The 24,313-nt window shown below is 41.1% G+C and overlaps 3 protein-coding genes across 4 annotated transcripts; 2 read left to right on the top strand and 1 right to left on the bottom strand.

Annotated features, from left to right (window-relative positions):
• The first annotated feature begins 298 nt into the window (after nucleotides 1-298).
• On the top strand, nucleotides 299-6,018 carry dync2li1 (dynein, cytoplasmic 2, light intermediate chain 1). The gene is made up of 13 exons (XM_047602580.1): nucleotides 299-443; nucleotides 538-658; nucleotides 744-778; nucleotides 1,002-1,071; nucleotides 1,348-1,436; nucleotides 1,625-1,823; nucleotides 1,929-1,997; nucleotides 2,098-2,175; nucleotides 2,325-2,404; nucleotides 2,784-2,854; nucleotides 3,013-3,110; nucleotides 3,247-3,339; nucleotides 5,770-6,018. The coding sequence occupies exons 1-13, from the start codon at nucleotides 430-432 to the stop codon at nucleotides 5,830-5,832; spliced, it is 1,080 nt and encodes a 359-aa protein (XP_047458536.1). The 5' UTR covers nucleotides 299-429; the 3' UTR covers nucleotides 5,833-6,018.
• On the bottom strand, nucleotides 5,822-16,816 carry abcg5 (ATP-binding cassette, sub-family G (WHITE), member 5). The gene is made up of 14 exons (XM_047602579.1): nucleotides 16,490-16,816; nucleotides 16,259-16,380; nucleotides 15,407-15,543; nucleotides 14,355-14,453; nucleotides 13,337-13,469; nucleotides 11,647-11,786; nucleotides 11,172-11,301; nucleotides 10,847-11,060; nucleotides 10,324-10,529; nucleotides 8,098-8,236; nucleotides 7,939-8,012; nucleotides 7,308-7,419; nucleotides 7,073-7,185; nucleotides 5,822-6,818 (listed from the first exon to the last, which is right to left on the bottom strand). The coding sequence occupies exons 1-14, from the start codon at nucleotides 16,657-16,659 to the stop codon at nucleotides 6,634-6,636; spliced, it is 1,974 nt and encodes a 657-aa protein (XP_047458535.1). The 5' UTR covers nucleotides 16,660-16,816; the 3' UTR covers nucleotides 5,822-6,633.
• Nucleotides 16,817-16,914: 98 nt separating this feature from the next.
• abcg8 (ATP-binding cassette, sub-family G (WHITE), member 8) lies at nucleotides 16,915-24,199 on the top strand. Of its 2 annotated transcripts, none has more exons than XM_047602578.1 (13): nucleotides 16,915-17,247; nucleotides 18,852-18,953; nucleotides 19,055-19,202; nucleotides 19,411-19,649; nucleotides 19,775-19,907; nucleotides 20,676-20,945; nucleotides 21,076-21,235; nucleotides 21,713-21,814; nucleotides 21,894-22,093; nucleotides 22,331-22,407; nucleotides 22,650-22,917; nucleotides 23,039-23,166; nucleotides 23,244-24,199. In XM_047602578.1, the coding sequence occupies exons 1-13, from the start codon at nucleotides 17,203-17,205 to the stop codon at nucleotides 23,379-23,381; spliced, it is 2,010 nt and encodes a 669-aa protein (XP_047458534.1). In that variant the 5' UTR covers nucleotides 16,915-17,202; the 3' UTR covers nucleotides 23,382-24,199. The 2 variants fall into 2 exon arrangements, with proteins under 2 accessions (XP_047458534.1, XP_047458533.1); XM_047602577.1 differs by having other exon boundaries at nucleotides 17,098-17,247; nucleotides 21,710-21,814.
• Nucleotides 24,200-24,313: the final 114 nt, after the last annotated feature.

Genomic DNA, 24,313 nt, shown 5'->3' on the forward strand with positions numbered 1-24,313 from the left:
TCCTGTAGGAGTCTTTGCACTCCCTCAGCTTGTCACGCAGTTGGAGCCGTACCCGCCTTAGCTCCTCCTTGTCTCCAGACCTGAAGTCTCTTCTTTTGTCGTTCAGCAGAGTCTTCAGGTTGCTGGTGATCCATGGCTTGTCGATGGCAATCATTGGCAACCATAATCATTTAAGATAAAATAAAACATGACTTTATCCTACATTTATCCTACAGTGGAAAGACTAAAATAGAAGAATACTTCGCATTTAGTCTTCAAAGTATTTGTGCAGAAAGGCCCAACGATCCCACTACATTTCCCACAATGCCAACGAAACGGTAAAAGTGAATGCGTCATAAGACTGCGCCGTTACTCTGGCAACAGCCGTAACAGTTTACTTCTCCGTTAGCCATTTAGCTAGTTTGTCAGCTTTGGGAAATATCAAACCATATGCCAAAAATAAGGTGAGAATCACAATGTACGTCATTTTGACAACCATTTATCTTTATTGAGAGTATTATTTTGAACAACGCATCGCTGTTGCCTTTTATTCGACAGCTCAGACACACTATGGGAGATCGCGGCGGAGGAGGTCCGCTGTCGGGAGGAGGACGAAGGGGAGACGGCTACCGAGAGGACCAGCGAGAGGACCGTGTTTCTGATGGGGAGCAAGTCTGGGGTATGTTTACTAGTCCCACACGAAAGGCAATACAGCACATTGGCTTTAGTTTTCGCTAGAAATCTCACATCTGCTTCTGTTTTAGGGTAAAACATCAATTCTACTCAGATGCTTGGACAGGTGAGAATGAATGCACTCACACACTTGTAGCACAGCATGTACGTAGGTGTTTCTTTCAGCGTGGAAGTTCAAGTCTTAGTTTTAGGAACCAGACCAGAGACTAGCACAAAGAGCTAGTTTTGGTTATTCTGTGGTTTTACACAGTAATGAGCACGTTTTTGTTTGTTTGTTTGTTTGTTTTGTTTTGTTTGTTTGTTTGTTTGTTTGTTTCTTCATCCACCAGAGATGAGCCATCTAAACCAACCCTGGCGCTGGAGTACACTTTCGGGAGACGGGCCAGAGGACACAACACAGTATGGGAGCTTTATTAATCTTTCAGACACTTTAAGGCTGAACACTGAAATTTATAAATTGAAGAAGTGTAACAGTAAAAAGAGAAGGAGTTGTGTTAACATCTACTCCCTGTAAAGAGATAAAAATGCTTAGCTTAGTATTAGGCCTACAGCATGCTGACCTGGTGTATGGTGGTGTATGCTATATTATTTAACTGAACATATTTGTTTCCTATTTCAGTAAACTTTTTTTATAGCGAGTAACATGCATGATAAAAATCAGGATTCTTCTTTCAGCCCAAAGACATAGCACATCTCTGGGAGCTGGGAGGAGGGACCTCTTTGTCAGACCTGGTCCAGATCCCCATCACTCCTGTCAGCATCAGGTAGGTCTCTCTCTTCTTAGACACATTTCTTGTGAGATGTTCAGTTCAGTTTTTGAATGAGAAGCTTCTCTTCTGTTCAGCCCATGAGGTATATCTTTAAAAGCTGCATAGTTTGAACAACAGTGTCATGCAGATGAAGGAATGGTGTTTTTCAGACTCAACACAGAGTCCTTCCTGCTTTTTCCCAGGTCGCTATCTCTCATCCTCATTCTGGACCTGTCCAAACCTAATGCTCTCTGGGGAACCATGGAGAAGCTGCTGCAGGCAGCACAAGCTCAGCTGGAGAAAGTCTTCACCCAGGCACAGCAAGCAGAGAAGGGCAAACCTGGAGCCAAACACCAGACACCTGCCCACTCAGCAACTCGTGTCTTACCCAAGGACTACCCTGTAAGACCACAGCTTTTCCAATGTATAGATGAAAGTTGATTTTTTTTTTTTTGTCTGAGTGGAACTGGTAGATGTACCCTGAATTAAACCTGAGTCTGTTTACAGGACAGAGAGCTGCTCAGTCCTTTTCCTGTTCCTCTGCTCATCATTGGCAGCAAATACGACATCTTTCAGGTAAAACACTTCTTGTAATTTCCTTAAATATCTTTTAGGTATAGATGTTGGTGTCATCTGAGTAACAGGTTTAAGGGTGACAGTTTTATTCGTGTTGCAGGAATTTGACTCTGACAAGAAGAAAGTGGTTAGTAAAACACTGCGTTTTATTGCCCACTACTACGCAGCCTCTCTGATTGTGAGTTCATGGAAGATTTTTCATTTATCATTTGTGTTGATTAAACCTTACTATTGTGCACATTTTTTACAGATTCATTGTCTATTTGTTTCACACACAGTTATTTAGCCAGTCAATCATTTCGTTTCTGTGTCTGATCTTTTTATTAGTTTACAAGCATCAAGTCGGAGAGCCTCATGTCAAAAGCTAAGAGCTTCTTCTCTCACCTGGCTTTTGGTGTGGACAGAGGGTGAGGAGGATAACACAACAATGTGCACAGAGTAGTAGTGGACAAGCGTTGTTACTTGCTTACAGTTGCATGCTTTTCAAAAGACAGGTCCCAAAGGATTATTAATACAACAGTTATTTAATGTTGGTAACTTCAGTGATGAAATATTAAGTATTTGGTGAAACTGTTCATGTTGCTGTAAAGTGGTGTTTCATTATACACCGAGGTCATTTTGTAAAGTAGCCTAATGCCTATCAAGGATGCTATTTTCATTGATGATAGTAAGCATAAAAAATCATGGATTCGATCATAGCAAATGAAAAGCTCATTATATATGTTATACATTATTACACCGGTTTTAATATTTCTTATTTTTCTTTTTCTTTTATATTGTGATCAGAAAAACTGTGTCCTGTGACTCCACCAAGCCTCTCATCATTCCAGCAGGCTCGGACTCATTCAGCCAAATAGGTGAGTACAGCGCCACCAAGTGGCCTGAAAGCAGCAGTGCAGTTAAATCAGTTTAAATCAAGACTACTTCACTGTGGTGTAAGAAACCAGATTTTGTCTGTTTTGACATTCAATGAAGTGATTGTGGAATATTGTGTTAAAACCATATCTTAATTCAGGCTCCCCTCCTACAACGGACGTGGACGTCATTTCTCGGCATGCTAAAACCCCAAAGGACCTCTGGAAGAAAGTGTACGAGAGTGTCTTCCCCCAGGAGGTTGTTTGGCCTCCAGTGGCACCTTTGTCTTTATCAATATTGCAGTATTTGACCGATTTAGTCTCTAATGTTGGCGGTACAGAAGAATTCAGCGTTTCTTATTATTAATACAATGTTTCTGTCCATCTGACTGCAGGGTACCAGTGAGCAGAGGGAACTAAAGGATCCAGCCAAAGACCAGCAGTACAATGAGCCTCAGATTGATGCCATGAGAGCCCAGAAAGACCAGGTAGCTCATCTTGACCAGCTACATGCTTGTGTTGTTTTACAGTCAGTTACAAAGCAAAGCTTACCTTTCACATATAATTTTGGACCAACTATACACTCACTATCCATCAGAAATTCAAGATCACGCACAACCCCAGGGGAAGTGGGTGTTCCATACATCCTGGTTTCATATACTGACGTTACCATTGTAGGTGCTTTCAGTAGTGCTCAGGGGTCATGGACACTCTCAGCAACGCAGTGTCCTAAAAGACAGACTGCAATGCAATGTGTCTTCTCAAACCTTTCACTCAGAACCAGCATGAACATTGAACTTTTTCAGCAGTATTAGCTACAGTAGCTCGTCTGTAGATCGGACCACGGAGGCAAACATTTGTTCCCCATGTGCATCAGTGAGGCTTAGATGGCCGTGAACCTGTTGCCAGTTTACAACTTTTCCTGCTTTGGACCACTTTTAATAGGTCTGGACCCTCGCAGACACAGGAATGCTCAGCAAGAAAATGCTCTGACCCAGTTGTTCAAATTTCTCAGAGTCTCTCAAATTCTTCCACTACTAATAATATCTAATGTCTAATAGGACAAAATGTTCATTTGCTGCCTTGTTGCCTACTGACTTACTGGTGACATAGTAGCGAGATAATCAGTGCTATGTACTTCGGCATAGACCAGTCGGCTCTAATCTTGTGGTTGAGTTCATGTTTTGTCTCTGCTGCTTTTCCCTAAGGCGTAGTGATATGCATGTACAGTAACAGCTTCCAGCTGTTTGCTTCCATTAAGAACATTTCTGTTTATAGATGATATGAAAGTTTACTTTGATGTAGTGAAGTCATAAAAATAAAAAAGGTGGATAGATATTAATTCCTTGCTCGATACAGTTGCATGACAAAACCAGCAATGAAGGAAAGAAGACAAACTAGACAACTAGCTGTATATAGCTGTATATACAAGCAATTATATATCTTACAGCTGCCCACATAAACACACAATATAGCCAATAAAAGAAATTTTATTATAAAAGAAGCAGAGTTGTGTTAACACTGAAGAATGTGTAGTTTGAGATTCTTTTTTCAGTTCAAGGTACTTAGAGTGAGACAAACTGTGTAACCGTGAGGTATTTCCCTTGGGATTGTATAGATAATATTTATCTAATCTAATCTACTGTGCAGTGTGTGAATGTTTGCTTGACGAAGACATTTCTAACGATCGAAATTAGGTTATAAAATCTTTCAGAAACACTTTGAACTTTCTTAAACAAGGGCAATGTTCTAGAGTAACCCTCTGATCTTCAGTAGCTTGTGTGCAGTTGTGTTTATGATCTAGTCTCATTAACAGGCTCTCATATATCCTGTCACGGCCATAAACTCAGAGATTAGTTGTCTTATTGCTGATCTGCCACGCTGCCACTCTGTCACTTGAACTGCAGTAACCTGCTGGACTCTCGTTTCACAAGCTGTTATCTCTGACTCTCGCCTGATGCTGGTCATCTTGCTCTACCATTGGATGGTCGGTTTGGCAGTTTATCCAAGTAGCCAAAGAGAAATTTGTGCTAAAGGTTTATTCCAGCTGCTGTTTGAGTTTGTGTACCCTTTGCCTTTTATGTATTTGTTCCGATCATGTTTTTTTTTCTGGAAGATACATCCCTCTGATCATTCATAGAAATCCAGAAGGTTATTCAATGAAAATTAATGCATTTTTAGAAAAAGACAATTGTTCAAAGATGGTGTCTCCAGTCCCATAGAATGACAAACTATGATGTTGTGTGTGTTGTTTTTGGGCATTCATCTGTTGGATCAGATTTAATGGGGCTCTTTTTCCACGTGAGAGTTGGATGCGCATTACCATCATCACAATTTGGTCTTTGTCACAGTTACTCATCTCCTTCCACTCTTCCATCTTCAAACACACCAACACCATTTTGTTGCTTCAAACACACCAACTCGTGGGACAAAATGTCCATTTGCTGTCTAATATACCCCACTCATTGACATGTGCCATGATAATGAGATAATCTGTGTTATTCACTTGATCAGTGATTATGACCTGATTAACTAAGACCAGTCAATGAGTTTTGAGAAAGACAGAACAGTCTCTCATATCCTACTTAGTTTGTGGAAAATTTTAAGCTACAAAGTAAATCACAAGTAAAAACACATTAGAAAATCTAGGAAAATAAAATGGGCTTTTAACATTTATGTAGAGTCCTACAGTACTTAGTACTAAAATGAAAGGCTACTTTTCCAGACTAGTTCCTGATAAATCACACGTTGCTGGTGTTATAAAGGTGTTATCTGTATCCTGTGTCTGTGAAAGAGAACATTCGTTCATCATATCATCTGATGAGTTTGCATGTGTTTCTGTGTGTGTTTCCAGTTACATCATTTTCTCTATATATTGCCTAATTTTTCGTGTCTGTTTGTCTGCCTCTGTTTTTCAGGAACTGGAGCAGTACAAGAGGAATGCAGCTAAGTCATGGAAGGGACTGGAGCTGGAGACATAATCTGCTTTATTACACATATAAGAACATATATACAGTACACAGTTTGCATTATTTATTCACTGTTTTCCTTCATTTTTACTACTTTATACATAATTCATGCAACTTATTTAACAATTAACTTTACAGACAAAGCTATTTTGTAATAATAACATGTCTTCTAAAAAAAATAAACATTATGAAAGCAGACATCACTTATTAGTGATAATTTACATGCACAATATTTGAACAAAAGGGTGATACAGGTGCTATTTAATTTAAGCTGAAGGCTACAGATAGTTTACAAAGGATCGGTCATTGTTGGAAAGTAATTCAGGTCTTTAAAAAATCAGCATCAATATTTCTTATATTCTGTCTTCTGAAGCTAACTGACTTTAGCGTATTTGTGATTTGTTTTCAGTCTAAATTGGATTTTCTTTTTCCACAAGTTTGGTGTTACAGTCAATCAGAGGTGCACAGAAAATGGCAGATGCTTTTTTAAACGTGGATAATTAAAGGAGGTGTAATGATCAGAGAGAGAGAGAGTTATAAGAGACCATGTTAAGATTTCATTTTGAGTTTGATTGCTGGATTAAAATTGAACGTTGTTTTGTTTGTGACTATGATTGCACCATTAACAGGTGGATTAACAGGTAGAAACCTACGCTTAAAAACTGTAAGTAAATAAGATATTTTAGGTTAAGCAGAGTAAGTAGAGAAGCAGGAGCCCCAATACTTAAGAGAACATCATACTGCAAATCAGCACAGGACCATGATGACCGAAGTTTGTCTTTCTGTTTCTGCCTCACATTTGTATCTGTGGTTTCAGTGACGCGTGAGCCTGTCCCTGATCTTGAAGCTGATAATGCCCAGCACCAGTAGAGCAGGAAGGAAGGAGTAGAGAAGAATAAAGTCCAGTGTGTATCGGGATAGAGCACCAGGATAGCCCTGATCAATGATCTGACTGCCGTGAGTCAACGCACAGGCTCCTGGCAAGGGTCTGGTAGCATCTGAAACAAAGCAAGAGATCTCTGGTTTTACGACTGTCTGCCCTTGAACACTGAACCCAAATGATATAAATCAGATTAAAGCGCTCCACTGTACTAATAAAATGTAGAATTGATAAATGAGAATCACTAATAACCTTTATCAGTAGTATCCAGGGGTATAAGAAATGTTTAAAGACAACATGAAATGCACTTTTTCTATTATAATGACCAGTACCTTTTTGTTCTCAGTGCTGATAGATAGAAAAACAACTTACTGCATGTGAAGTCGAGTCCGTGGAACTCGGTGACTATGAGCAGCTCACAGCTGTACTTCTGGAAAGTCAGGTAACTGAGCCACTGGAAGACTAATGGCATCTGCTGGGTGCTTCTGTTGTGAGGAAGCGGAGAGGAAAGTTAGCTGTAGCAACTATTATACCTTCACCTTTAACAAAAAACATAAAAATATTAAAATATCAAATGCTGAATTTACAAAGCAAATAAGAATGTTACCTCAGGAATCCAGATCCCACTAGGATCCCTGCAATATTGAGTAGAGCCACTCCAGTGTTGACCATGTTAGGGTCTTGCACTATTCCTAATAGCACCACAGTCAACAGCTCACCTTGGGAAATACGACATGAATAAAAATCAAGAGGTTAACTTAACATGATAAGCTAGAATGCAACACATTTGTATGATCACGTGTTTACTTATTTTTCTGAAATTTAAGGTTGTAGAGAGAGCTCAACACGCTGCACTGTAATAAAATCCAAGCAAATAAACAAAACACAAACAAGTTACAAAAACGTCTCCGGGAATTTGACACCAGTGGTGTGTTTAAAATAATGTTGGTTCTTTCATTTTAACTTTCTCATCCTTCGTGCGCCTTTTGCTACTTTTAAATAACAATTATTCCCTCTCTTGACCATCTCTGACAATATTTCTGTTGTCATTTGTGCTACTTTCATTGTTTGTCTTGCTTCTGTTGTGAGTATTTGCATCCCATGTGTTGCCAAATTGATGAAGGCGTTTTCATTCCTTTGCCTGTGTTTTGTCTATTTGTGTTATTAAGCTGTGATGCGTTGTAGTCTCTTGGCCACCGTAGAAACTCAGTAATGTGTATGTAGCAATCAAAGCTCACCTATGATATGCGGCACCAGAACTACAGCAGTGAAACACAGGAAGCGCAAAGTTTCAGGTTGCAGCCCCACTGTCCTGAGAAAAAAAAAAAAGTGTGTGTGACGCCCGGTAAACATCATCAAGGCAGTTTGAAAATGCAACAATACACACTTATACTCACCAGTAAAGGAAGGAGGTGAAGATAAACACACTCAGGATACTGAAGGGCAGGATGTGGAAGATGTAGGCCAAGAACATTTGCCATTTACTGTACAGGCCGTCCTGACTCTCCTGATCACTGATGGCTCGCAGCGCTGGGACTGTGGACAGGTAGAGGTGAATTGAATATACAGAAACCCAAGACGCTGCTTAGAACTTATAATAAACTCCCCCAAAAATGTGCTGAATGGATTTTACGTTTCTACTGATCAAACAAGTTGATTTTCAGCATCCCATTCAGGTATTTTGATTTTAGTGTATTTAAATTGATAACTAGAATTAACTTATGCTTAGGAATCCGAGACCTCTTCCAAGAAACCCTTATATAAACTTTTAAAGCTCCATGTGGTCTGTTGCTATCTATTTATGGTCCAGATGTGCAGATGTTCTTGGGTTTTATTCGGGCAACTCGGTGATCTTATTTGAAAGACATGCATTTAATTATTGTATCCTATCAGTTGTTATCCACGAGAGTCAAGGTCAGAATGATATCAGTCTACTTCTATCGGAGTACCTGTGACTGTCTGGGTGTTCATGGAGTGCTGTTTGTGTCTGTGTTTCATCACCTATCTAATCTAATTTAGTTTTATTCGTGAGGTCCAGAGCCCTAAAGCTAAGATTTAAGACTGATAACCGAGAGATGGTGAGCAGATAATTACCTCAGTCAGCCAGTATCACTGTCCGTTTAAACGTTAAACATGGTTCAGGTATGAAATTAATGTCAGTATAGTTCATTTTAAAACGTGTGTTTTTAATTATTTGTAAAAACAACAGGAAGAATCAGGTGTAAAGTGGCTCACATGGCAGTGGGCCTGACATGTACCGCCTCAGAAATGTTATTATACGTAATAACAATTGTTCCAAAGTGCATTTTCTCATCCACGTCTCTCAGTGATACAAGTTCAAGTTTATTTGTTTAGCATTTATTAATTTCGTCTCCAACATGAGAAGCTCAGTTCTAGTCGCAGTTGTTTGAAATGCACAGAGAAATTCAACACAAGCTGCATAATTACAGAATGATGGCAGATATCACCACTGTTTCCGACTCTCTGCCACGACCTGATGCAGAAGTATAAACCTAGCTTAGGATTCAGCTTTGTTGAGCTGGTATAATCACTTTATTTATGTACATACTAGAGAGACAGATAATATAAAGCTAGTATAGATACTTGGCTTGTTGGTTAAAAAGACACTGGTTCTCTTCAATAGATAAATACAGTACAAATAATTTTCCCTTGGAAAAAAAACAAAAAAAGAAACATTACGGGACATTTCTAACAAAACTATATAAGCCAGATTATATTATCTTTATACTAGGACTCCTTGAATGAAATCTGTTTTAATAGACATGTTTGTTTTATATTTGTTCTTATCTCCATCTCTATAATTCAACTCACAGCTCATCACTCAATCTTTTACCTAATGATAGACACTGAAATCTCTTCATCACTTTCAACTCACTCACTTCTTTTTGCGTAAGGGAACATAAATACTGTAGTCCCCTTTCACCTAGTGAACAGGAGATAAGCAGGCTTACACTGCTGAGATAAAGATTTTTCAAGCGGAGTGCTAAACAAAGATAATGCATAGCCATAGTTATAGCCCCCACACTCCAGGGCTTCCATCATCAAATCCGCCTCATGTAGATATTTAATGGATGATGTGATCAGACACATGCAGTTTGATGTACTGTAGTGTTACCCAGACATAGTGTAAGCTCTGAAAGACTTCATACAAGGCTCCCGGCAAAACACAGCACAGACCTGTTACATTTATATATATGTATATATATATATGAAAAAAGAAGGAACCTAATTCACAATAACTTTGAGTTTTCACATTATTGTCTCTGTCCAGTTCCATAGTTGCTACTTTTCCACATTGAATACTTGTTTTTCTGTGTTGCCTTAACATTTTATACGGCTCTCGTTAAAATACTTAACACTTCAACATACCATCCCACTAGATAACATTAGGGCACTTCTTAGCAGACCAGATCGGACCCTGAATTGACCTGAGAAGTTTGCCTTGATCATAACTGATTGGCTGGTGAAAACCAGATGCTTCTCAGCCTCACTGAGAGGCACTTAAAATGTGTGTGTGGAAGTCACCAAATATGGTTCCTTCACAATAAAGGGGTAGAAAACATATCTTCCCTCCTTGTGTGTAGATGTTTGGTTGGACTCACAGAGAGCGACAGCATTCAGCATCCCAGTGTAGGGCGAAGCGCCAATCATTTGATAGATGATGCCGATGCGGTCCTGCACTGCACCCTTGCTGACGTCGTTGTCTAGACGCATGACGAAAAAGGCCACAAACAGACCGTAGATCAGGTTCTGGGATAGACGCATCAGAACTCCCATCCGGTCTCTGGATAAGTTTCTTACAGTGCGCCTGCACACAAAACACATGTGGTAAATACATAGAAGCCTAATACACAGAAGTATAGCAGAGATCTGCTAATTTCATTAGGTCATTAATAAAGCAGAAGTGGTTTGAGAATTCTGGGACTGGAGGATCACCAACTCGTATCCCAGGGCTGATAGGAAGAAATGTGCAAAGGTGGACTGAAGAGCAAGAAATATACAAGCATTTCATACAATACATGGAGGATGGTTATAAACTACACTTATCTGTTATATTCTGCTCAAATAATTTCTCCAAAATCTGAATTTGTCATTTTTTTTTTTAGACAGAACTTCAACACTGACCTAAGCAGAACTTCAAGTTTGGCAGCACCGCTGGGAGACTCTTTGCTCTTAAAGGGGATGGCTGGTTTGTCTGCCCGGTTCAGACTCTCCTCCACTTTTGTCAGCATGCTCTGGTAGATTGTTGAGCTCTGATAGGATGACGTGATCTCGTGCATGCGACTGAATGTGGCAGCCTCCCTCTCGCTACTGCGCGTGTCCACCGAGGTGAAGTCAACTGTAATTTTAGTTTAGTTAATTTTAATGTTAAGCAGTCAGGCTTCTGTGTATTCTCACATTACATGTCTTCTTTATTTGTTGTGTTTTGCGTAGCTGCTGTACACTGTACCATATATATCAAAGGGGTTGCAGTACTCTGGACACTCATATCCGCATTGACTGAAGAAGTCCACCATCTCCCCTGGCTGCCCGCAGAACACTAGCTCGCCTTTACTCATTATAGCGATCCTGCTGAACACCTTGGAGACAAAGGCACACGGCAGCAATTATATCTATCAACAAAACTACAATAAATGTCTTTCATAATTAAAGAAAATGGTTAACTTTTCACTTTTTACTTCATACAGTTGTACACTAACTGTTTCTCCCATCTGTAATGATGAGAAAGAGATGCTGTCCTAGGGTTAGGGTTGGAGTTAGGCTTTAATTCTAATAGAACAGATGCGTAATGGACATTACTGAGTTGTCAAAAAGTTGTAGCAACCAATAACAGTTTAGTTGTACTTGCGTGTACTTAATGCTTGAGGGGGGAAAAAGTTTCATGTCAAAGTTTCTTTCTTCACTCATTCATCTCAGAAACCCACATTGAAGAGCTCGGAGCGTGGTTGGTGGATGGTCACTATGACGATGCGGTTCCTCCTGGCCAGCTCTGCCAGCAGCACCACGATCTGATTGGCGGTCATGCTGTCCAGGCCGGTGGTCGGCTCATCCAATAGGATTACCCCTGCAACAACACCACCCAGGCTTGTCACATAGCGTGAACAGGAGAACGGCAGCGCAGAAACTTCTTCTCGTGTGAGAAACTTTTAAATACACTTTTTATGAAGTGGCACATGCAGGACTCTCAGCGGGGCCAACTTAACTTGACTGTAGATAAGTGAGTTTTTTTTCTTAGTTAATTACTCTAATTAGGACAATTAAAAGATTGCCTCTTTGCATTATGAAAGAAGAGTGGAATTAGCAGATGCTTTAATTGTGAGATTAATTCATTTCCTGGTTGATTGGAGAGGCAGCGAATGGGAACTCCTTATTACTGTGTGTGTGTTCATGGCCATTTTAATCCTGAATGAGGACTGAGACCCTCCACCATCCCTGGAGGACTGCAGACCTGATAAACTACACCTGGGATGAACACACACACTGAAGTGGGTCTCTGCTCATTCCCTTCGTGGTGAGATAACCTAGTCCTTTATTACTCTTCTCCATCTCTCTCTCTGTCCCTTTCCTGTCCTTTCCTGTACTTCCTTCGTTCCCCTCTTACTTAGATCCTTTTGTTTCCTTCCAGTGTGGACTTAAACTCTCAGGGAGACACAGGTCATGTGCTGCACTTTCTCCCGTCTCAGTGGAAGGTCATGTTTCTGTCCGTCTTGCTTCCTATAGCAGTTACAGTATAAAGTAAAGCTGGTGTGAGCATTTAGCCCGAGTCAGCCTCTGCCCTGCATGGTTGCCACTATTCACACCTCACTTGTGGCTTTTCGGGTGATTCAACACTTTAAAAGATGGCAGAACGAACCAGTCAGAGAGACCACTCTGATTGACTGTTCAGCTTAGAGGAGCAGGACTTCAGACACAGAAATGACAAGCTCATACAAAACACTCAACACTCAAATGCAAGAATGAATAAACTACAGATCAATTGATTGAGCATAATTCAGGGGAGGACAGTGCTGCACGACAGTTTGCAGTTCCAGTTTCTACCCTAATAGTAGCTCTTCCTGTTTTGTCTTTTGAATGTCAAATACAGACGACTGCCACCTGCTAGTATGAAGAGTTTTTTTGTTCTGCACAAATGCAAAACATATGTGCCAGCTGATCGTTGACTGTATTCTTTGTGTTCAAATGCAACTTTTTGTCTCAGAAGCAGGTGACGTGAGGCCACTGGTTCCCTGATGTTTGGTGTATCCAGAACTTTACTTAACTATCTGTCTTAATGTGCTTCCAATGGAAAATCCACAAATCAACATCCCATCTCTTTGCAGCCGACAGTTCCTCTTCTCTACTGTTTATGTGAACATGCCAATTTGATTTGACTGAATTAAATTATTATAACCTCGTTCTAGAAGAAGCCTTATTACAGCAAGCTGTTTCAAAGTTTACATAAAGCACCACCTCATCAATTACATATCTGTTCCGATTTATAAGAATTTGGTGGATAAGGGCTTTTTACCTCAGTTCACCTCAATCATCATGATTTAAATATGCAGTAGTGCTCACACTTTGGAGGTGTGAAGTCATTGATACACAGGTAAAAACTCTGTCGGCAGAGGCACTCACTTGGGTCCTGAAGTAACTGGCTGGCAATGGAGACCCTCCTCCTCTCACCCCCAGAGATCCCCGGGAAAACGCGACCTCCAATAACACTGTGGGCCACGTGAGTCAGACTCAGTTCGGCCATAGCGGCAGACACCTGCACACGAGACAGAGATCAAGGGTCAGGGAATAAGATACTGACTAGTACTAATTAGAGTTGCAAGCAATTATAAATGGGTCCCTAAGGCATTCCCACCAAGGCCAAGCCTCCCCGTGCAATTTGGTTCTGAAGCTACATGGATGAAAAGAAGTGATGTTTCTGTCATATGAAACTGGAGCTAAAACAACTAAAAACGGTCAAAAAGCCATTAGTGACTATTATTGACCAACCTCCATCAGTAAAGTAAAGCATCAGTCATATGTGACAATAAATTGAAGTCTTAATAAAATGTCGTCATTGGTTGCTGTCTGCAATGTTCAGGTAATGGTTAACTACTAATAACAAGCTAGCGGACAAGGGTCTGCTTTAGGTCGTGTGTTTTATAGCTCTGGTTAGTGCACTTTATTAGTAGAAAGAAGGTGAAATATTTCTCAGCAAAGGATCAGTAACAAATTGCCATTTTTAAGTTTAAAATAGGTTGAAATTGTCTCTTGAAAGCCGATGTGACAGTTGGACAGTCTTGACGGTTTTGGACAAAACGTGAGTTGTGAACATAAGAGGGGAGACTTTTCTTAGACAATTTTTCTTAGTTTTTCAAACCTGGAATAAATGACGAGCAGAGCATAGAGATGTCCATTTCATTTCAGCTTTGAAGCATTTCTAAAATCTCATTTGTTGCCAGTTCTCTTTGAAGTAACTTCACAATGTTTGGTTTAAATACACAGAAGAGTATGGCAACGCTCTTAGGAAAGTGTCTTAACCACTAATACACTTAATCAGCATAAACTTAGGTCGATCGACACTGCTTAATATCTTAACGTGCTGGGGTCTGTGAAAAGGGGGAAAAAACAAAGGTAACTGGACCACTTGCTCTAAAGTCACCTTTTTCTTGATGGCTTCTGCCGAGTGTTTCCGCAGGGCCAGCTGGGCGGTGTAGGTCAGAGTCTCCTCCACTGTCAGATAACTCAGCAAGTTATCACTCTAAAGGGAGACAGAAAGAGCAATAAAACAGAGCAAAGAAATGCGGTTAGGCAAACAGAACAGATCATATTGAAGATGCACTGTAATACTATGGGTTCAAATTGAGAAAACATTCTTTTCCATAAGGGATCCTACATGTAAACCTCAGTTTTCTTCTTATTTATTTTCTGTTTTAGATTTCTGACTACTTTTCTGCCTGTGTATTCATACTGTATATGCCTGTAAAGCCCATCTGTGATATATCTTTGCTGCAGACGTACATACTCATACATTGCCTGAACCAGCTGAACCCGCTGCCCGCCTCAATTAACACGCGGCGCCTCCCAATCCCACTTCTCCTTATTCTCTCATCTGAATGACTTTAATATCAGGAGCTCATATCACCTCCTCATCTGCAGCTTAGCTGGGGAAGTTAATGACGAGGCTTAGGGAGAAGAAGGGAATGCTATCAGCGAGAAGAGAGAGATGATTTGAAAGGAAGCGAGGCCCGTTTTAAACCCGTGCTTTTAATTCAGGCTTTGGATACACTTGAGCACCTCTCATTGAGAGATTAAGTGTATGAGGAGGCTATCAAGGGTGTTAAGTTAATTTCATATAGAGGCCAGGGCAGCCTTCCTGGAGTTTTTGCTAAACAGTGTGTTTGTTGAGTTTTTGACTTAGTTGAAACCACAAACAACTTAAATACATACTATAAAAGCATGTGAAATTGTGTGGTAAAATTTAACCGGTTTTCAGTGTGTCTGGAAAACTAGTGAAACCATGTCATTAGTTTCCAACAGTTTTCAAACTACTGTTATAGAGATAGAGCCTATTTTGTTTAACCACGCTACTATAATCATCGCTGCAGCAGACAAGGAATAACAAACAGGTGTGGTAACCTTTTCCAGAGATGTTATTGAATATTTTTGCCTTTTGTCTTCAGTTTGCTGTGTTTGGTTGTTTCTGTGTGTTACCTGCAGTACGTAGGAGAAGCAGTCCTGATACTCGTTTCTCTTCAGTTTCCTGCCATTTATGAAGACCTCACCCAGCAGTGCACCGTGGTTTCCAATCCTCCCTGAGATGGCATCCAACAGTGTGGTCTTCCCAGAGCCTTTACAGTACAAGGTGCAAATAGACAAACACACAAAGTCATATCGTAGATAAATATAATTAAAAAAAAAACAATAAAAAAAACTTCACATTTAGACTGTTCAACCTCAGCATTAAGAGCACCAGCCAGAGAAATTAATAATATAATGATGTCACTACAATTTAATGCTGTCAGTATGCACTATGATGCCAAATGCTTCCCAGCAAACTGATGCACACGTGACCTAATAGACCACTTTTTTCCATTGCTTCTTGGTCCAATTCTTATGCTTTGTAGGAGTTTTCAGCAGCGTACTATTCAGCATGGACACACTGGATGGTCTGAAGTTACACAGCCTCATACTAAAACAACTGTGACATACGGGCCATCCTTCCATCCCTACGTGCATCAGTGAGTATTAGCCACCACCGTTGTTTGCTTCTTTTCCTTTCATGGATCACTTTTGATAGATGCTAACCACTGCAGACCAGAAACACACCACAGCAGCTGCTGTTTTTACAGACTTTCTTTTAACATTTTGTCTACTATTTTTCTAGTTATTAACTTATAAGTGTTGATTCATTATTTGCAGTGTTTGAGTTTGCACTGGCAGCACACTCTCCTTAATCTGGACGTGAGGATTTCTAAACATCTGTACAATTTAACAGCTATGTAATGCATGTAAATAAATATGGTATACATTCATTAATTATTGGTTCATTTTAAACATTTCCACCTGAATTGCCCAGTATGCCCATGATCTGCCCACTGTCCACGTGGAACGAGACATCATTGAGGATTTGACGAGTCCATCGTTTCCTGTAGGAGGGTAAGTCCCACCACGGACCCACGCGTTCACTGAAACACACACATGGACATACAGACAGATATCTCCTCTGTTATCGGCAGCGTACAAAAGTCGAGCCTGTTTTTTTGTACTTGTATACAGTTTGTGTGCAGCGTTTACCTGACTGTGTAAGAGATCTTATTGACGCTGAGGCAACAGGGCGGCTCAGATCTGTGCTCTCCGCTGTCCCTCCACACATTCCTCTTCTCCTCCGACACAAACTTGAACGACTCCCTCACCTTCGCCCCGTCCTCTGGCTCCGCCGGCTGCATTGAGTAAATTCTGTTCATGCCTCTTGCCTGTCCGCCCTTCAGCTCCGAATGACAACTGTGTCGAGTCCGTCTCACATCAGTCTATTTTCTTCCAGTCCCAGACTTCGTCTCTGTCCCCTGTACAGAGCTGCACTGCCAGATCAGCGTTGTCTCTCGGTAACCATAAACACAAACTGCAAATGTTTGGTTATCTCAGAGAACTTTGATCAGGAGTTATATAAAGACGGCAAAAAACACACACGCCGAGTGTGTTCACATGCTGTCAGTCTCACCTCGGTCCTCATACGGTGCGCCGCATCCAGAAAAGCTATGACTGAGAGCACAAAGCGGGGGAACAACTGACATGAATTTATATGCTTTGTAGCTTTTGCATACGCTTGTGTAGCTTGTGAGCTACACAAGAGGTGACCTTCAGCCGGACTGGAGTCCAACTACAATACAGAGAACTAAAACGGGATCATCAGGACGGCAGAAACAGCAGATACCCGAAAAGAGAAGAGAAGATCCTAACAGGAGAGGACCTCTTGACCCAGCAAACATCAGCCAGCAGCTTGCATCATCATGGAAATGGACACTGGTCTCAATCACGTGAATGTCTATTCACAGGTCAGTCAGGACTAAAATACCATTTTTCCCTACGACTGTGTTCCGCTACTTATAGTCTGACATGTTTACAGATTTCAAAGCTTTTTAAAGATTCCTTTCATCCACACCAAGCACCAAGCTGCTCTCACTGGCTGCCGAACGACCTCTGATTTTATTAACTGAACTTAAATCAGATTATATCAAAGACTTACATCATTCAGTTTACCTTATTTAGAAACTCAGTTCATGTAATAAAAGTATAGAAGATAGATTTTTTTTTTGCTAATGCAGATTTGTCTTTGTAATGTACAGTGTACTGACATTGCTTTAATATAGTTCTCTCTCTCTAAATGAACTGGGTGACCCTTCAAAATGTCTCTAGAAAAGCCGCGGGTCATTTATCTAAAAAGATCGGCACAGTGATTATTTCAAGTTGGGTTTCATAGCATTGGAGTTAGAGATGGCTGGAGATTAGATATATTCTGGAGGTTTGTGCGTTAAATAGACCATTTCTGCTATAGAACTTACATAGTATAGTGCACAGTACTGTAGGTGTAGTGTCAGGTTCGTCGTTTTTTCTTGGACATCGGCACATTACTTTATTGTGGAGATTTGACGATTATGGGTATCAGGATTTTTGTCAAATGAACTCTGGATCCACAAAAGGCAAGTTGTAATTTGCATGTGCAAACACACAAGCAGACACAGGCCAGTACAAACAAAGTGTGAGAAAGTGTGTCCAAACTTTTGACTGCACTCCAAAAAAACGATGTGCTGCTCAACATCAAACATTTGATGTAATAATTTGCATGGACAGTTTTATTAGTTATTTTAACTTAGCTAGTATTCAGTACATAAGACTTTTCTAGTTAGGCCAACTCAATCACTTTAGTACAAGAAACACAATTTGCCTTGTCCTCCAGAAGCTTATTTAAATTACACAAACTTAATTTAAATTGTGTTAAAATGATGATATATATATATATATATATATATATATATATATATATATATATATATATATATATATATATATATATATATATAGCGCTTTATCATAGGTAATTACATCAGTAGTCACAGTTGCTCTGGGGCAGACTCCGGGGGATTCTGCCCCAGCAGACCAGGGATAGGGTGGAATCAAACAGCCAACCTTTAAGTTGTTACTGCTCTACCTCCTGAGCTTCTGCAGATACTTCTTCTTATTCTAACTTATTTATTTTCCTTTCATTCTACTAAAAAATGTTTCCCTTATTTCTTTTTTAGTACAATAAGTCAGAATTCATTTTAAGTGGCGCTAACTGAATACATTGAGTTAAGTCAGAAATGTCTGTTGAAAGTTCATATACTATTGAGCTGGGACTATGTTATTTATTTTCAGTTAACTTAGACCAACGTGTTAAATTAACTTATCAACTCATTATAATATAGACACATAACAAACATATTTTTTTACGCAGGTAAAGCTCTTGAGTTTGAGCTATACTTACTGACGCCATCAATAACTTCTTAGAGTGTGACAGTGTGTATAAGACGCAGTGTATTCACTGACATGAATAAAGATTTAAAAAGTCACACGTGTGTCCTTGCCTGTTCCAAACTCAAGACCCACGTCTCCTCCACAGAATCAAGACAAAGAGCTGTTCACGTCTGAAGAAGACAGCAGCCTCTACTTCACCTACAGCGGAGGCTGCAATCAGCTGGAGGTCAAAAACCTGCGCTACGAGGTAACTATAGGACAAGTGTCTGATATCCAGCTTATCTTTAGACTCAAACAGCTTTTATCTCGTCTTATACTGTGTGTGTGTAAATGTGCGTGCCTGTGTAGGTGGATACAGCAGCTCAGATCCCCTGGTATGAGAGGTTGTCAGAGTTCAAATTACCGTGGGAGATAAAGGGAAACAAGCAGACGGCCATCGACAAGCTCAGCCTCAGAGTTCACAGCGGACAGATGCTGGCTGTCATCGGCAGTTCAGGTGAAACACACGTTCATGACTCACAATTTTGTTATCTTGAATTTGTCTTCAAGTAAAATAATCGTAATCCCTCCTCGGTTAAACGTCATTTGTTCCATCTTTAATTTCCAGTGGCTAATAAATTGATTAAATATACATTCTTCATGTGACGCGTGCCTCATGAGATGACTCACTATTTGTCCATATTTTGCTCACTTTCTTCCCCCAGGTTGTGGTAAAACGTCTCTGCTCGATATAATCACTTGCCGGGAGGAAGGGGGCAAAATTACGTCGGGTGAGATTCTGATCAACGGGAAGCCCAACACGCCCCAGCTGGTGAAGAAAAGCATCGCTCATGTGCGCCAGGACGACCGCCTTCTCCCTCACCTCACCGTCCGCGAGACTCTCAGCTTCGTTGCCAAACTGAGGCTTCCCACCAACTTCACGCAGGCTCAGAGGGACCAAAGGGTACGATTACGTTTCCTCAAAATAATCTCAAGCGGGGCCTCAAAGTGTGTCCTGTTCTCCTGGGAGTAAAGTGGTCATGTTAAGTTATTAGTGACTGCGTGTTTTGACGAGCGTCTCTGTTGCAGGTGGACGATGTCATTGCAGAGCTGCGGCTGCGACAGTGCGCTCACACCAGGGTGGGAAATGACTACGTGAGGGGTGTTTCTGGAGGAGAGAGGAGGAGAGTCAGTATAGCTGTCCAGCTTCTCTGGAACCCTGGTGAGAGAAACGGAAAGAAACAGAAAATCCATCACTCTAAAACTCTGAAGGTTGTATTTATCAGTCAGACTCTTAGAGAGCTGGGAGATGTTCCCTTACCTGGGTGACTGTGATGTCTACTCTTTGTCCGTATCGCTTCCAAACCATAACAACATTTCTTGATAGAACCAGGGAGAGATGAATGATAGAGGGACACATCCATTAGAGGAGAGACGCAGAGGCTGGGAATTTCAACAGATAAAATGCGTCATCAGTTGTGTCTCGGCCTTTTATCACAAGATACCTTTAGCTGAGTCAGGCCCATCGTCTCTGCAACGCTGGATTCAATTCCTTAATTCCTGCTCCCTTCAGCAGCCTGAAGTGAAGAAGGAAGGACGTTCACCAGCTGTCATATTAGCATACCACAGCATCTTCCTGATATTTGACTAAAACTATTTCAGTCAGGAGAACCTTCCTAGCTCAGAGAGAAAAGGAAATTTGCTAGGCTAAATATATATTTTCCAGTACTTGATAATTTTTAAGAATTTTACAATGACAATTTCCCCATTGTGGGATGAATAAATGCTTATCTTATGTTATCTCTGGAGTACTTGTCTATTTACTTAGTGTTTAAATATTTTCCAGGCCTAATTAAAACCCGTGCCCTGTGTTAAACCTTGTCTGGATCCATTCTGCCTCACCATGACCTCCTAATCACCAGTGGATCACCGGATTGATGCGTTATCTGTTGTTGAGCTGCTCTTTTGCTTTTGTTTTTTCATCTTTAAGGTATTCTGATCCTGGATGAGCCCACCTCTGGTTTGGACAGCTTCACGGCCCACAACTTGGTCATCACGCTGTCCCGCCTGGCCCGCGGGAACCGCCTGGTCCTGCTGTCGGTCCACCAGCCTCGATCAGACATCTTCCAGCTCTTCGACCTCGTCGTCCTGCTGTCTTCCGGTTCGGCCGTCTACTGCGGCGCGGCTCGCGAGATGGTGCCTTACTTCACCGCCCTGGGCCACCCCTGCCCTCGATACTGCAACCCCTCGGACTTCTATGGTTGGTTTAAAACGGTGACAGATGAAGCAAACGTCATCTCATCTGTCTTGCTAGTTGTGTCAAAAGTTATCCATTGTAAGGCTGTATGTACATTTTTGAACTTCTGTTTTGTCGCTGTGCCTGTTTCCAGTTGATCTGATCAGCATAGATCGGCGCAGTCCAGAGAGAGAGGCTGAGTGTTTGGAGCGGGCCAGACTTCTGTCTGCGCAGTTCATGGAAAAGGTCCGAGACAGTGACGACCACATGTGGAAACCAGCTGGAAGCAGCGCAGCCCTGACACAAGCTGACAGGTGGGAGGGTGTTTGTTTGCTTTTTATTCTCCTTTTTATGTGCTACATATTAATACTAAAAAGAATTATTAGAATAATTTACAAGAAACATTATTCCAGTGTTTTATTAGGCAAAACAGCCAAAAACACATTTTGCAAAATGCCACATATGTTGGTAAACGGAGGAAATGTTTGAGCAGTTTGACTATGTTGCTTTGAGCTCTGTATATTTCTAACCTGAAATCATTCAGACAAGAAAATGACTAAACAGTTGCTACCAATAAAAGAACATTTAATGTAGCCCTACTAAACATTTGAGTCCCCTTTTCACCTTTGGTTTCGTTCCTTTTTTTCAATGTCACCGTTCTCATCTTAATTTTAAAATGAATGAACACCACCTTTCAGTGTCAACCCAGCTGTGTCCTGAGAGGCCAGTTGTGAAGGCTTCCTTCACGGATAATTAAATAATGAACTTCTTTTTGCCTCCATCCACAGCAGCCCTCAGCAGCCAAACAGGACGAGAGGAGAAGAAGTAATCACTATTTCCAAGGAAAGAAACCAGCTTCCCGGCAAACTGCACCAGTTTACCATCCTCATCAGGTAAGGGCGCACGCAGGTGGGACTGCTGCGCTAAAGAGTGACGCACACGAACACTGACGCTTCCCTTCTTCTCCCTCAGGCGTCACATGTACAATGACTTCAGAGACCTGGTCACCATCCTGGTCCACGGCTTCGAGGCCCTCCTCATGTCACTGCTGGTCGGTTGTCTGTACTACGGGGCAGGAGAAAACCGTCTGAGCATCCAGGACACGGTGGCCCTCCTCTACATGATTGGAGCTCTCACCCCGTTCGCTGTGGTGCTGGACGTCATAGCTAAATGTGAGTAAGCCGTAATGAGTTACACCAAGTATAAGGACAAACTGAAGCATTAAATCAAAGGGAAAATAAACAAAACATTGTCTTTCTTAGAAATATTCAAAATCTCATATAATAAAAAATCATCTACATTTATATAGCTGGAAAGCTGCTATATATTTCTGGAATGTCAGTACACATGTATATGTAATTCATTGGTGTCTATATAATAAACTGAGTGTCACTGTACTGTCTGTGTAGGTCACACAGAGAGAGCCATGCTTTACCATGAGCTGGAGGACGGCATGTACTCTGTCACCTCGTATTTCTTTGCCAAGGTAAACTTCAGTTTCAAAGTGGAGCTCCAGTAGGGGTCAGTCTCGTTCCATGTTGGAGTGAACCTCCAGTCTAACTTACCTCCCAGTGTAAATAGTACTGTACTTTGAAATATGAGGCACTGTATGTGAGTGCATGCAAATAAACCAGCCGGAATCAGCAGCAACTGAATATGTGCATGGGTTTTTTTTTTCCCCGAGTGTCTATTTTCTGTGAATTTAAATCAGCTCTTTCTCATATTCAGGTTTTGGGAGAGTTACCAGAACACTGTGTGTTCACGCTGGTCTACGGTCTGCCCATCTACTGGCTGGCGGGGCTGAACGAGGCTCCGGACCGCTTCCTGCTCAACTTCTTGCTGGTGTGGCTGATGGTTTACTGCAGCCGATCCATGGCTCTGTTTGTAGCAGCTGCACTGCCCACGCTGCAGACCTCGGCCTTCATGGGCAACTCATTGTTCACCGTCTTCTATTTGACGGGAGGTTTCGTCATCAGCCTGGAGAACATGTGGCTCGGTGAGGAGACTCTTAACTTGTCCTTAGTTAACGACGGCGATGGCAGAGAACAGCTGCAAGGAGGAAAGGTGCCGCTGGTCTGTGTGTGATGTTTGTGTGTGTGTGTTCTTGACTCCGCCAGTGGCCTCGTGGCTTTCTTATGCCTCATTCATGCGCTGGGGTTTCGAGGGCATGCTGCAGGTGCAGTTCAGAGGCAACATGTACCCCGTGTCTTTGGGAAACATCACCATCCAGGTTGATGCCATACATGTGAGTTACACGCGCACTGCACAGATAATAAATGATGTAGAACTGTAAGTGGATAAAGCACGTTCGTTGTCTTTCAGGTTGTGGATGCCATGAAACTGAACCAATACCCTCTGTATTCATGCTACCTGGTGCTGCTGGCAGTCTGTCTGGGCTTCATGTTGCTCTACTTCCTTTGCCTAAAGTTTATCAAACAGAAGTCCAGCCAAGACTGGTGAAATCACGTCTTTCAGGGCAGAGTGTCACTCTACAAGTTGCAGAAGTAGACGGAAGTCTTTTGGGTTCTCGCTCGACTGGTTCGACACCGAGCTCTCCATGCTTGATTTTACTGCACTTATTAAAATGTGAAAAGGTGCTTAATTGACAGAATTAAAAATGCATTATTGTATCTTTTAGAGTATTCACATTTTATAACATCAGCACTTTATTGTTGAATCACACAGTGTTAAGGATACTTAAGAAAAATATATAAATTATTGTGATAGTTCCAAATTTTCAACAGACATCAATGCACACGTATCGTTTATATTTTAAAATGAGAATAATTAGATATAGTAAGACAAAAACTTAGGTTTCAAAGATGTGGCATTTGTTGCTGTACCGCTGTCTGCTGCTGGGTGGCAGCAGAGCACTGTCGTAATGTCAACATTTAAAGAATATTGTTTCTTTTCCTCTCCTCTCATGGCAAATGATTAGAGCACTACTTTGGCAGATATCCATTTGCAGCTTTTTTTAATCTCCCTTTTTTCCCGCAGGTTTATCTTTTTTGTTTAAGTAAGTCTAATGAACTCACTAATAATGTGAGGCGGTATAGTAAGCACTGAGAAAACAAAAGACAACTATATTTAATATGTCACATAACACACACAGAAAAAAAATACCTTGTACATCTTGTATCCTCATAGACTGTAGATTGTGTAAGAGGTGAGTTTTTTTTTGCACTGGTGCAAAAGCCTGTTAAATATTTCACCAACACTGAGTTTGAGTTTCAAATTAATAAAGTACTGAATCAAACCGCTCCACTTGAGCGTGTTTATTTACGTCTCTGTGCTCGTTCTTTGGTTTCGTTACTCAATTACACAATGTTTTAGCTCGTAGCCGTGCAGTTGAATAACAATGTATGATGTTGATAATGTGATTACGCTTGTGT

The sequence above is a fragment of the Mugil cephalus genome, chromosome 13 (assembly GCF_022458985.1).
Source record: "Mugil cephalus isolate CIBA_MC_2020 chromosome 13, CIBA_Mcephalus_1.1, whole genome shotgun sequence".
In the NCBI taxonomy this organism is placed as follows: Eukaryota; Metazoa; Chordata; class Actinopteri; order Mugiliformes; family Mugilidae; genus Mugil; species Mugil cephalus.